General features: G+C 54.6%; 1 protein-coding gene across 1 annotated transcript in view; it reads right to left on the bottom strand.

The window, feature by feature from the left end:
- The window catches only part of AP2A1 (adaptor related protein complex 2 alpha 1 subunit), a 31,193-nt gene that overhangs the window by 6,379 nt on the left and 10,949 nt on the right, over nucleotides 1-13,865 (bottom strand). The window contains 8 exon segments of the mRNA XM_023748225.1: nucleotides 100-261; nucleotides 572-724; nucleotides 4,445-4,553; nucleotides 6,293-6,394; nucleotides 6,990-7,119; nucleotides 12,683-12,876; nucleotides 13,409-13,551; nucleotides 13,667-13,735. Coding sequence (XP_023603993.1) covers nucleotides 100-261; nucleotides 572-724; nucleotides 4,445-4,553; nucleotides 6,293-6,394; nucleotides 6,990-7,119; nucleotides 12,683-12,876; nucleotides 13,409-13,551; nucleotides 13,667-13,735 — 1,062 coding nt within the window.

Raw genomic sequence — 13,865 nt, 5'->3', positions numbered from 1 at the left:
GGTGTGTTCTGGGCTCCGTGTGGCATAGGGCTGGCCGCCCAAGGCCCTCCGAGCCCCGTGCCCCTCTGAGGAGGCAGAGGAGACAAAGGCTGGGTGGGCTCCGAGATCACACCTTGAGGGCGTTGATGACGGTGTCAATGTGGGTCTTGACCGCCTCGTGGGAGAACTCGGAGCTGGCCAGCGTGCACATGCTCTCCAGGGCCAGGTAGCGCAGGTTGGTCTCGCGGTGCTGCAGGAACTGTCAAGCGCCCCATGGGTGGCCTCTGCACGCTGGTCCTTCGTGAGAGAGAGAGAGAGAGAGAGAGAGAGACCCGGGACATGAGGAGGAGGCCTCGGGCGACGCTGGTCCATCCGCACCATCATGAGGACCCAGATCATGGCCGACCCGGTGACCCGGACCTCTAGGCCGCAGCCCAAATAAATAGCCAGGAATTCTGCCTCCCGGGAGGGAGCCGCACCAACCCAGCAGGGCGCCATCATCCTCCTCTACCTCGAGGTCACAATCCCCGGACCCGCTCCCCTAGGACCCGGGATCCAGGCCCGCCCCCGCCCCCGCCCCCGCCCGGTGGGCACCTGTCGTAGTGGATGATGAGGCTGATGGTCTCGAAGAGGATGGCGTTCTTGGCATTGGAGTGCTGGACCTTCTTGGACTTGGGCGGCTCCTGGGCCTTGTTGAGCACAGTCTCCAGACACTCGACCAGCCTGCCCTTCACGGCCGCATCCTCTGAGGAAACGGAGGGCACGTCCCGGCTGAGCTCTCTGCCGGCCCCGCTGACCTGCCGGGGGCGGGGGGCCAGGCCACGGCCCACCTTCCACAGGCAGGGGGCCGCCCTGCAGTGGCGGCCAGGGCCCCGGGTGACCAGAGAAGGTGGGAGAGATGCCGAGAGGACCCGACTCCACACCTCTCCACACCTGGGCGCTCTGACACCTCTGGGCAAGCGGCCCCTCCCTGTGAGCCTCAGTTTCCCCTTCTGCAGCACCGATGCTGTTTAGGTTCCTCACAAAGTTCCAGGAACCTTCCCCGGAGACACCCTGACACCCAGCGCTCCCACGGAGCGGACTGCGTGCCTGAGATAGACAGACGCCAACCACAAGCTCACACGATCCCCACAGCTGCCTTTCCCTGCGAGGTGAGGCAACGCCGTGGACAGAACAGCTGCCACATGTTCCAGCAAAACTATCAGGCATTCAAAAGCAGGCAGTGAATGGAGCCCTGTGTGGAGCCCTGGCTGGTATGGCTCAGTGGTTAGAGAGTTGGCTCTCGGACTGAAGGGTCCTGGATTCGATTTCCGGTCAAGGGCACGTACCTGAGTTGCAGGTTCCATCCCTGGCCCTGGTCAGGATGTATGCGGGAGGCAACCAGTTGATGTGTTTCTCTCACATCGATGTTTCTCCCTCTCTCTTTCTAAAGATCATGGGAAAATATCCTCCAAAGAAGATTAAAAACAAGCAGGTACTGGGAGGGAGGGTGGTGGGGCTGGGGAGACTATTCCAGACTAAGAAAATATTTGTGGTCCTAGGTTGTACTGCATTTTGTTAAGCCATAAAAATAATGCTATGGACAACTGGGGCAGTTTGGTGCCTGGACTGCAAATGACACTGTGAGGCTGTTTTGAATCTTCTGAGGTATGAGGAGGGCACTGAGGTTCTACACTGCGTTCCTGGGAGACGTGTGTGGAAATATTTCAGGGCGGGGAGTGTTCTGATGTTACTTATCTTCAAGTAATGCAGCGACTGTCTGAGCGCGCGTGAGGAAGGGCACGATGCAGCAGCAGAGGCATTCGGGCGCTACCTCACCGCTCTGGGAAGTTATCTCTGTGTTTGAGACTTTAAATAATAAGCAGCTGGCGAAAGCCAATGCCCTGGAATAAAGGCGGCAAATCTTCCAGATTAAGGGAGACGTATGAGAACTAAAAATCAAATTCGGGACTGGTATCTCGATGAGATCCTAGTTTGAACTGACCGAGGGAGACGGTTTGGGGGAAATTAGGCAACAGTGGGATTACAGAACATTAGGGAATCACTGTTAGTTTGAAGTATGAATGTAGAATTGCTGTTGGGAATGAAAATCGCCATAGTTTTGAGAAACACGTGACAAAATATTTAAAGGCAAAACATCATGATGTCTGTAATTACCTTTAAAAAATATACATATATATATATATATACACACATATACATATATTTTTTATTGATTTCAGAGAGGAAGGGAGAGGGAGAGAGAGAAAGAAACATCAATGATGAGAGAGAAGCACTGATCAGCTACACGCCCCACATTGGGGACCAAGCCCACAACCCGGGCATGTGCCCTGCCTGATCAGGAATTGAGGTGACCTCCAGGTTCATAGGTTGACACCCAACCACCGAGCCACGCCGGCTGGGCTGTAATTACCTTTTAAATATGTCAGAAACACATAACAAAATAAGAGCGTGCCGCCCTAACCGGTTTGGCTCAGTGGATAGAGCGTCAGCCTGCGGACTGAAGGGTCCCAGGTTCGATTCTGGTCAAGAGCATGTACCTTGGTTGCGGGCACATCCCCAGTAGGGCGTGTGCAGGAGGCAGCTGATCGATGTTTCTCTCTCATCGATGTTTCTAACTCTCTATTCCTCTCCCTTCTTCTCTGTAAAAAAATCAATAAAATATATTAAAAAAAATAAGAGCGTGCCTACAAGAAACATATGAAGTCTAGGTGATGGGTATTTTCTACTTGTTTGTATGCTGGAATTTTTGTTGTTGATGTTAATCTGCGCCTGGATATCTTTTCCATTGATTTTTATAGAGAGTGAAAGGGAGGGGGAGAGAGGCAGAGAGAAGGAGAAACATCAAATGTAAGAGGGACACATCGATCGGCTGCCTCCCGCACGTGCCCCAACTGGGGCCTAAGATCGACCTGCAACCCAGGTATGTGCCCTTGACCAGGAATGGAACCCACAACCCTTCGGAGCACAGGACGCTCACCACTCACTGAGCCACACTGGCCAGGGCTGGACATTTTTTCATAATACTTGTTAAAATAATTGCTTGGGCCATGGCTGCCATTTCCACAATGTGAGAAAGGGTAGGTGAGGTGCCCGCCCTGGGCACGTCCCAGAATTATAAGGTGGGATTTCTGAGATGGAAGTGGGCCTAGGTTCTACCAAACCCTTCTTTACAGCATGACGAAGAGTCCAAGTGCAAGAGGCTTCCCCAGGGCCACAGACAGAACTCCTCGCAGGCTTCCCCAGGGCCACAGACAGAACTCCTCGCAGGCTTCCCCAGGGCCACAGACAGAACTCCTCGCCGGCTTCCACAGGCCGGGGGCAGGGGGGCCTGCGGAGTTGCCTGTATCACACACTCACTTAGAGTGCGTGCACACATACACTGGGACATGCACACAGAGAGACATGCACATACACATATGTATACACATATGCACACGGACATGTATGCACAGACATGTGCAGAATGCATATACACACAGATGTATGCACACACAGACAAGCATACGCAGGGACATGCACAGGCACACATGCATACATATATATATACACATATGCATGCACACATGGACATGCATGCACACAGAGACATACACAGACATGCCTGCAATGCCTGCAGAGACATGTATGCACACGCACACACAGAGACACACACGGACACCCTTGCACACGCGTGCTGGCTGTACAGATTCAGAGCTGCCATCAGCCCCAGGCTCCCAGCAGGTGCTCAGCACGCGGCTGAATGGGAGGGAACTGGTTCCTCAGGCACCGACTCTGTGCTGAGCACCTCAGTCCGGGGCCCTCAGTACCGCTCTGCGAGGCCAGACAGGCGCCCCCATGGAAGGGGGAGGGGCTTAGAGCATGGATTCTGAAGTCAGGCTCTGCCTCCGTCTCTGCCAGGCCTGGAAAGGCCGCGTCTCATCTCCAAGCCTCTGTTTCCCTGCCTGCACATCGCAGGGGGGGTTCCCCTCACAGCTCTGGGGGGGCGGGGGGCAGACATTCCCGTGCAGGACCTGGCTCGCGGGAGGCGCTTCATCCACGCCAGCTTTCATGACAATGGGGACAGGAAAACCCTAACAGAGCTACGGTCATTCAAACAGCACAGCCTGGGCAAGACCTTAGACAGGGACCTCCCCACCCAACAGGGCCTGGGTTTTCTCATCCGTAAAACAGGCCTGACGCAGCCCCTGTGTCACAGGCTGGAGAGCGAGTGTGGCTCAGGAGACTCTGGCCCACCACAGGGACCACAGGGGATCAGCAACGCCAGTGATCTGTCCGCATCTGCGCTACAAAGGGCGGCCACTGGCTTCATGCGGGTCCTGGCCTCAGGGCTGCCCCCGCTGCAGCCAAGGGACAGGGCTAGCAGCACTGGCTGCCTCTGAGAAATCCCGACACAGGCCCACAGCACCCACCCGCCTGCCCAGGGGCCAGAGGCCCCAGATCCCAGCCCGAGGGTCGGCGGTACCTGGCGGGGGGTAGCACTGCAGCAGCCGCAGGAGCTTCACGGAGAGCCAGGGCGCGGGGACGAAGTAGTAGGTGTAGTCCTGGAGGTCGGTGGAGGCCGAGGATACGATCTGGGGGCAGGAAAGGGGAGGTGAAGCCGGGGCACCAGGCTGGGGGGGGGGGGGGAATGCTGCCTTCCCCAGGGGTGACGGGGAGGATCTGGGAGAGCCCGGCTGTAGGGGGACAGGATCTGCCCATCTGATTCCCTTACTGTGCGCTCCCGATTCCAACTCTGCGCCCCCAAACCCTGGCTACATCCACCAGCGCACACATCACACCACAGTCCTCCCCCGAGACTGGAAGCCGCTCAGGGGCAGGAACTGGGTCCCTGGGCCTCATACAAGGTCAGACCCCAGGAAGGCTCAGGGGATACAAAGGTGGAGAATTAGTGAAAGAGCGTGTGACTTTGTTTCCTCACGGCAAACTCCTACTCAACCCTGAAAACCCCTTCTCCAAGAAGCATTCCCACCATGCTCTGTGCCACCTCCATGATAATATCGTGCCCGACCCCCAATGTCACTTTCTGTCTCGCCCACCAGGCTGGCCCACGGGACTATGTGGATGTGTGGGGAATGAATAAAAGAATGATGGAATGGCTCCACCGGTGTATATAGCTCAGTGGTTGAGTGTCAGCCATGAACTAGGAGGTCAAGGTTCGATTCCTGGTCAGGGCACATGCCTGGGTTGCGGGGACCATCCCCCAGTAGGGGGCGTGAAGGAGGCAGCCGATCAGTGATTCTCTCTCATCACTGATGCTTCTATCTCTATCCCTCTCCCTTGCTCTCTAAAATCAATAAAAATTCATTAAAAAAAATAATAATTGAATGACTGAGCTGCTGTGCTGATCTCTTGCCTGAGAAGCCAGGCCTCTTCTTACCTCCCCAGAAAACGTTTATATTGACTCCGAGTCCCAATTCAGGGATCACACTCCCAGAGGCCTCCCCGGATTCCCAGGCTGGGTAAGTGCTTCCTTTGGGGGCCTACACGCCCTCTGCTACCTCCACAACAGCACAAGCCTCCCCTTTTACGATCATTTGTGACTGAGCAGGCCTGCCCGCCACACGCCCCTCCTCCAAGAGGAAAGGGGCTTCTTGAGGCTGAGGCCTGACGCATCCATGTTCCCCACCAGCCCACAGAGCCGGGCTCCCAGGACAGGGCGTGGGGGAGGAGAGGAGAGAGGACGGAGCGAAGGGAGAGGCATGGGAAAGGAGTGGAGGAAAAGCAGGGAAAGCAGGAGGGAGAAAGACAGAGGGGCGGGCGGGCGGGAGGCAAGTAAGGACGGCAGCTCTCACTTCCTGGGTGCTCTCCACGTGCCAGACCCCATTCTAACGCTTTATATCAGTGGTTCTCAACCTTCTGGCCCTTTAAATACAGTTCCTTATGTGGTGACCCAACCATAAAATTATTTTCGTTGCTACTTCATCACTGTCATGTTGCTACTGTGATGAATCATCATGTAAATATCTGATATGCAGGATGGTCTTAGGCGACCCCTGTGAAAGGGTCGTTCGACCGCCAAAGGGGTCTCGACCCACAGGTTGAGAACCGCTGCTTTATACGGATTAGTTCACAGCGGCTATGTTGTCAGGTGGGCACTAGGATCACCCCACTGAACAGAAGGGACAACTGAGGCCCAGAAAGGGGAAGCCACTTGTAGCCGAGCCAGGAGGAACTCAGCTCAGAGCCTGGGTTCCTAACCACCAGCCGGGCTGCCTCCCAGGGAAAGCAAGGAGGACCAGGGACCAGAGAGGTGCCCGGGGACAGGGACGGGAGGGCTCCCACCCGCAGCCAGCAGCGAGGCCACACCCACCCTGCTCAGGCGAGACACAGCCAGGGAGATGCACGTCTTGAAGTCATCCGGGTTCTTTTTGCAGAGACAGGTGATGAGGCTGACAGCAGCTGTGACCACGCCCTGCAGGGGCAGATGAGTGGCAGGTCAGGGCCTGGTGGGAGGTCAGACTGGGGACAAGTGTGCAGGCTGCGGATCTGAGAGCAGAGATTCAGGAACGCACAGGGGTGGACTGTGGGGGGGGGGGTGTGTGCTTAGGGGTGCATAGGTGTCACAGTGGGTGCTTTGGGGCTCAGGGACGTGACCAGCACCCACTGGGGTTCGGAGCAGAGGGTGGGAGGGGACTAAGAGGAACTGGGGGTGTGGGATTGGGACCGAGGCCAGCGTCTCGGTGCTGGTTGGCCAGGCAGTGGGCACTGGGGAACCTCTGGGTGTCAGACACACAGGCCAGGCTTCTTCTGAGGGGCTGGGTGGGTGTTGGTGTTGGGGACACTGGACAGGACCCCTGGGCAGCCAGTGGGTGTCAGGGACGGGGATGGGGGTGCCTCGGGGCACCTGGGTGAGTAATAAGTACTGGGGGGACCGGACCAGGGTCTCTAGGCGCCTTGGTAAAGGCAGGGACATGGGTGGGGGCCCAGGCATCCAGGGCGGGGTGGGACTCCCTGCCTCCAGGTGGACATCAAGGGCAGGGATGGGGGGACAGAGGGACGGGTCTCACCATGTGCTGGTCATTGAGCAGGTGCACGACGCGGGCCGTCCACTCGCCCATGGGCACCAGGTCGGGCGAGGCCTTGTAGAGCCGCAGCAGACACAGGGCCGCACTCTGCTTCACGCTGTCCATGCTGTCCCTGTGGGGACACGATGTGGGGCGGGTGGGTCAGCGCGACCCAGGACTCCAGCCCCGCACACCTCCCGCCTCTCTCGCTCCTCCCAGGCGGACCCGGGACCCAACCTGGCGCTGCTCTCATGGCCCCCGTCTCAGGAGCCTGTGGGGCCACTGGCACAATGTCAAGCCTGGCTCTGCACTTATCAAGCGCCTACTGGGTACCATCACGCTGTAGGCACTGTGGACAGACTAGTGAGCAAATTGGTCCAAACGCCTGTCCTCACAGAGGTTCCGTCCTAGCCCAGCCGTTGGCATCCAAGCACACTGCGCCCAGCCGCTGTTTGGGGGAAGGTGCCAGGTGAGCAGAAAACTGAGTAACTGAATGAGGAAAGACAGAATCTCCGCCCAGAACGCCCCGCCCCCGTGTTCCAGGTGGCAGCACGAGAATGTTCGCTGCGGCCTGCCATCAGATACAGCCCGAAGCAGCGGGAGGTGTCGCAGGCCCAGGCAGGACTAGCGGCCGTCTCTCACCTGCATCATCACGGCTCACAGCCCTTCCTCGGGCCACGCTCTGCACCAAGGCTTCTACTTATCAACGTGTTTAACCCTCGCCACAGCCCTCCAGGGGGGTGAATTCTATCATCATCTCCAGTTACGAGCCGGGAAACGTCCAAATACCAAACCAAGGAGTGAGAGCTACTTACCAGCTTGGTGAAGTGAAACCGAGACTGATAATATTACGGGGAAGTTTGAAACTACATAATCTGGGGGACTGAGCCCAGGAATTAAAGGACAAAACCACCTGATTTAGAGGACGGGGAGGGGGGAGGGGGAGAGATGATCTGAGGGACGTGAGCGGGGATTCAACTGCAGCTGTTTCATCGTTGTTTTTTTAAAAATATATTTTATTGATTTTTTCACAGAGAGGAAGGGAGAGGGATAGAGAAGTCAGAAACATCAATGAGAGAGAAACATCGACCAGCTGCCTCCTGCACACCCCCCACTGGGGATGTGGCCGCAACTAAGGTACATGCCCTTGACCGGAATCGAACCTGGGACCCTTGAGTCCAAAGGCCGACGCTCTACCCACTGAGCCAAACCGGTTAGGGCTGTTTCATCGTTTTAATAAATGTATTTTTAAATATGTTTTTAGTGATTTTTAGAGACAGAGGATGGGAGAGAGAGAGAAACACCAATCGGTTGCCTCCCACATGCATCCCAACTGGGGATCGAACCCGCAACCTGGACATGTGCCCTGACCAGGAATTGAACCGGCAACCTTTCAGTGCATGGGCCCAAGCTCAACCAACTGAGCCACACTGTGCAGGGTAACTATTTCTTCTATTTTATTTTTATTTTTTAATTTTTTTTTGTAAATATATTTTTATTGATTCCAGAGAGGAAGGGAGAGGGAGAGAGAGATAGAAACATCAATGATGAGAGAGAATCATCAATCGGCTGCCTCCTACACGTCCCCTACTGGGGATTGAGCCTGCAACCCAGGCATGTGCCCTTGACTGAAACTCAACCTGGGACCTTTCAGTCCGCAGGCCGATGCTCTATCCACTGAGCCAAACTGGCCAGGGCTATTTCTTCTTTTTTAGAAAGGCAAGGTACCATGTGACTCAGCAATTCCGCACCTAGGCATCTACACCAAGTCACACACATGTGAACGTTGTACATGATCGGCAGGAGGTGGGGCCTTTTTTATAAATAAATAAACAAGACGTGGTCCATCCAACAATGGAATATTATTACTCAGCCATAAGAAAGTGTGAAGCACTGATCCATGCGACAACACGGGTGAACCTGGAGGACATGATGCTGAGTGAAAGGAGTCAGACACAAAGGCCACGGCATTCCATTTGTAGGAAATGCCCAGAACAGGCGAATCTAGAGACAGAAAGCAGGTCAGTGGTTGCCTGGGGCTGGAGAGGGAGGGCGTGTGGAGTGGACTGCTGATGGCTGTCGGCTTCTTCCTGGGATGATGAAAATGTTCTGGAATTAAGTTGGTGGTGGTTACACAACATTGTGAAGATACTAAAGACTGTTGAATTGACCCTTTAAAATAGTTAAAATGGTGAACTTAGCCCTGGCCAGGTAGCTCAGTTGGTTAGAGCACTGTCCCATATACCAAGGTTGCGGGTTTGATCCCGGTCAGGGCACATACAAGAATCAATCAATGAGCCTTGGCCCGTTTGGCTCAGTGGATAGAGCATCAGCCTGTGCACTGAAGGGTCCCAGGTTCGATTCCGGTCAAGGGCACATGTCCAGGTTGTGGGTTCGATCCCCAGGAGGCGGTGTGCAGGAGGCAGCTGATCAATGATTCTCTCTCATCATTGATGTTTCTATCTCTCTCTTCCTCTCCCTTCCTCTCTGAAATCAATAAAAATAGATTTTCAAGAAAAAGAATCAATCAATGAATACATACATGAGAACAACAAATCAAAGTTTCTCTCTCCCCCTCACCCTTCTTCTCTCTAAAACTCAATCAATAAATTAAAAAGTTCATTTAAAAAGAGGTGAACTTCATGTTATGTGAACTTCACCTCAATTAAAAAAAAAACCTACCTAAAGAAAAGTTCCCACGTGCCCCAGTCATTGTCAAGGCTGAGTTTTCGGTATGGAGAGCCCAGCCTACACTCAGACCACCCAGCCTGGCCCACACTCTGGCAGGACCGGGCCCCTCGGCAGCCATTCCCTCGTGTGCGCATACATGTTTGTCACACTGGCCCCTTCTCCAACCTCGCCGGTGCCAAGTTCTTGCGCTCAGGGTGGCCAGCGACCGCCTCGCAGCTCTCACCACCACTACCCACGCCCTCCTCCGTGGAAGTCTCTTCTGTGTCTGAGCCAGGGCCCACCGTGCACCCCCCTCCCCTCCCCTCAGATCCCAACACGCTGGGCCGCCCGGGCTCTGCCTCCGGTCCTTCTCTGTCCTGCCCATGTCCTCCCCGCGGGACTTAACAGGCAGGAGCTTTCATTACCAAGATGTTGGTCCCCAGCTACACAGGGCTTTTGGGCACAGGGACTGTGGCGAGTCCCAACTGAGATGTAATGTGAGTACGTTACATGCCACGTTTCAAAGACTTCGCACAGAAATGCTGTGAAACAGCCTGGGGAGTGTGGCTCAGTTGGTTGGGCGTCCTCCTGTGCACAGAAAGGTTGCCGGTTCGATCCCCAGTAGGGGGCGTGCGGGAGGCAGCCAATCGATGTTTCACTCTTACATCGGTTTCTCCTCTCCCTTTTCTCTCTAGAAATCAATCAAACAAAATCTTAAGAACATTTCCCCCCATCTCTTTGTTTCTCTGGGCTCATCCCCATTCATTTCTTCAGTTCTACTGGCTGTTTAACCTGCTTTGATCACTGTCTATTCTGCTGCTAAACCAGACCACTCAATTTTTTAAAAATATCGGTGATATTTTCCCGATCTGCTTGCACTTTGCTCGTGTTTGAATCATTTTCATCTTCCTTGGAACCTATTACACTTATTTTACATCCCATAGGACGATTCTAATTTGACTGTTCTTTTCCGTTTTCTTTCTGCTGGTTCTCCCTCGCGGTGCTTGCTTCCTGTGTTTAGTGATTTTCGACTGTGAGCTACTCACGGAACTCTGGGCTGCTTCACCGGTGGGAACCTTTGAGGCCTGTGGAGAAGGTGGGTTTCTCCAAAAAAGGCGTCTTTGCTTCTGCCAGGCACTGGGGTCTACCAGCTTGCAGCACTTGACATAAAGCTTGGCTGAAGGATTTGTGGATGACCCAGTGGGCGGAAATCAGGCTGAAAACCAGTGTGCACGCTGCTCTGTGCCAAGGTTCAAAACAGGTAACTTTGCTTATATCTCCTGAGGGTTTATTTTCAAATCACGCTCATTCTGAAGTGTGGTCTCTGGAGCCTCTCCTTGGAAAAGCTTTGTCTTCTGTTCCCAGAGGCTGCAGGGCCCCCCAAACCAATACTGGGTTCACGCAGTTCAGCGAATGCCCTCTAAGCAAGATCTGGCTACAGCCCTCGGCGCATCTCCTGGTGCCAGGCTCCTCTTAGCTCGTGGCCTGTCCTTACTTTCTGGCTCCTGAAAATTGACGAATATTTCCTCTCCTCTCTTATTCAATATTGACAGCTGGGTTTCAAAAAGAGCGTCAGGAATCTAGTCCACATGTTGCCAGAAATAAATGTCTTACCTTTCCCCACACTAGGCTGATTTATTTTATTTTATTATTATTTTAATCCTCACTGAGGATATTTTTTTCCATTGATTTTTCAAGTGGAAGGGAGGGGGGGAGAGAGAGAGATGCATCGATTGGCTGCCTCCCACAGGAGTCCAAACTGCAGAGCTGGGGAACCCTGCAACCCAGGGACGTGCCCTTGACCGGAATCGAACCCAGGACCTTTCAGTCTGTGGGCTGACACTCTATCCGCTGAGCCAAACCAGGCAAAGCACGGCTGTCAAAATTACAAAGTGACTCATGTCATCCACCTGCCTCCCCCCATCAATTATAATACAATCCGAACTTCTCCCTCTCTCCTGGTCACCATACTCCTTCCAAAAACACTATCTCTTAATTCCATGAATGCAGAAAGCTCACGCCAACCTCAGGGCCTTTGCACTTGTTGCTCCTTTTGCTTGGGACTCTTCCTCCAACACTTTTGAATGATTATGTTCTTATCATTCAGTGTCAAATTACATCACCTCCTTAGAGAGACCCTCCCTGAGAATCTAATGTAAGTGGCCTCCCCCACGGCCTCCAGGACCCCCCACTACCCTATTGTGTTTTCTTCTGAGTATCAGTCACGGTCTGAACTCATCTTATGTTTTGTGTACGTGTTTGTTCTCTGGCTCTCCCACTACGCATAAGCGCCGCAAGGGTGGGCACCACAGTCCTTGCTGCTCGCCTCTGCCTCCCCCGTGCCCATAACAGTGCCCGGCACAGTGCAACAGAAATACTTGCTGAGTGACCTCCTGCCTCAGGACACTCACCGCCCTTCATGCCTTTCCCCTTCCCACAGCCAACGATTCCCCCTCACTTAGGCCTCAGCCTCATGCCACTTCCTCTGGGAAGCTCTCCCTGATTCCCTCAGGCTGGGTCAGGCTGACCCCTACTCAATGCTCTTAGGGGTTCCTATCCCCCACAGCATGGTTTTGAGAGGAATTAAATGCTTCATCCTGCAATTACTCAATCGATGTTTATCTCTCCACTCTGGACTGTGAATGCTGGGAGGACACTGACCATGTCCACTCCTGGTCATGTCTACATCCCCAGCAATCAGCATGATGCCTTGCACACAGTAGATGCCCAATAGACACTTGTTGAATGAATGAATGATGTACAATTTCTGGAGGGCTGTCACCAACATAACTGAAGGTTATCACCTCTTCTACACGAGATGTCAAAGGTCAGTTCATCAGACAGACATCCCACTGGCTGTGCTGGGAGGCTGCCTCACACTGCCGTCAGCTGGCTCAGTGAGATGAGGAGACACATCACAGGGCTGCCCAGGACCCCTGGGGTTCCAAGCTCAGCGTGGGCTCCACATCCTGGCTGGGCCTTGTCTCCCCCACTCCACCCCCCTCCACAGGTCTCCAGGGACTCACCCGGCCACCAGGATGCGAGGGATGTCAGCGGCAAAGGCCTCGCCCATCTCGCGGCTGCCCACATTGGCGATGCAGTGCAGGGCCAGACACATGAAGGTGGGGTTGCGGCTGGCCAGGTCATTCTTGATGGCATTGTTGATGAGCCGGATCAGCTCAGAGTTCGAGTTCACCAGCACCGAGATGAACAGGTAACCCTGGGTGGGGAGGGAGGTGGGGGCAGGGGAGCCTTGTGGTTAATTGGTCCTAGGCCCCAACTCTCATATCCTAGAGCAGTGGTTCTCACCCTTCCTAATGCCACAACCCTTTAATACAGTTCCTCATGTTGTGGTGACCCCCAACCATAAAATTATTTTCGTTGCTACTTCATAACTGTAATTTTGCTACTGTTATGAATCGTATATAAATATCTGATATGCAGGATGTATTTTCAGGGGTCGCGACCCACAGGTTGAGAACCGCTGCCCTAGAGTCTATATACTTCCAGCCCCTCCTCCCTCAGACCCTGGAGTCCAGGCCCCCCAGCCCCTCCTCCCTCAGACCCAGGAGTCCAGGCCCCCAGGCCCTCCTCCCTCAGACCCAGGAGTCCAGGCCCCCAGCCCTCCTCCCTCAGACCCAGGAGCTCAGGCCCCCAGCCCCTCCTCCCTCAGACCCAGGAGTCCAGGCCCCCAGCCCCTCCTCCCTCAGACCCAGGGGTCCAGGCCCCAAGCCCGTCCTCCCCAGACTCACTATCTGCTTCTCTGTGTACTTGTTGGAGCTAAGCAGGTTCACGGCTTCCATATGCCCGAAGTCAATGTCATGGCCAAGCAGGAAGATGAAGAGCAGTTTACAGACATATTTTTTCTTACTGTAGCCATCCAAAGCTTTGTCCCCTGGGGCCGAGGAAGGAGGAAAGGGGAGGCAAGAATGAGGAAGGAACACACCTGCTAGTCCCAGGAGTCCCAGCCCCCTCCGCTCTCAGACCCAGGAGTCCAGACCCCCACCTACCTTTGAACTTGGAGCGGATATTGGCCAGTTCCTTGTTGATTCTCTTAATCTCCGCCTCCTTGCTCTTACCTGGGGAGGGAAGGCAGGGCTGGGGGTGAGGGTCCTGGAGCGGAGCCACCTGCCCCACTTTCCTTGGCAAGGGCCCTCGAAGCTGGAGGGCAGACTCTCCATGCTGGGGCCTCTGGCCCTGAGGCGGAGG

The sequence above is a fragment of the Myotis lucifugus genome, unplaced genomic scaffold (assembly GCF_000147115.1).
Source record: "Myotis lucifugus unplaced genomic scaffold, Myoluc2.0 scaffold_1208, whole genome shotgun sequence".
NCBI classification, from domain to species: Eukaryota; Metazoa; Chordata; class Mammalia; order Chiroptera; family Vespertilionidae; genus Myotis; species Myotis lucifugus.
Note: the sequence above shows the minus strand (reverse complement) of the source record. Positions and strands in the feature narration are given on the sequence as shown.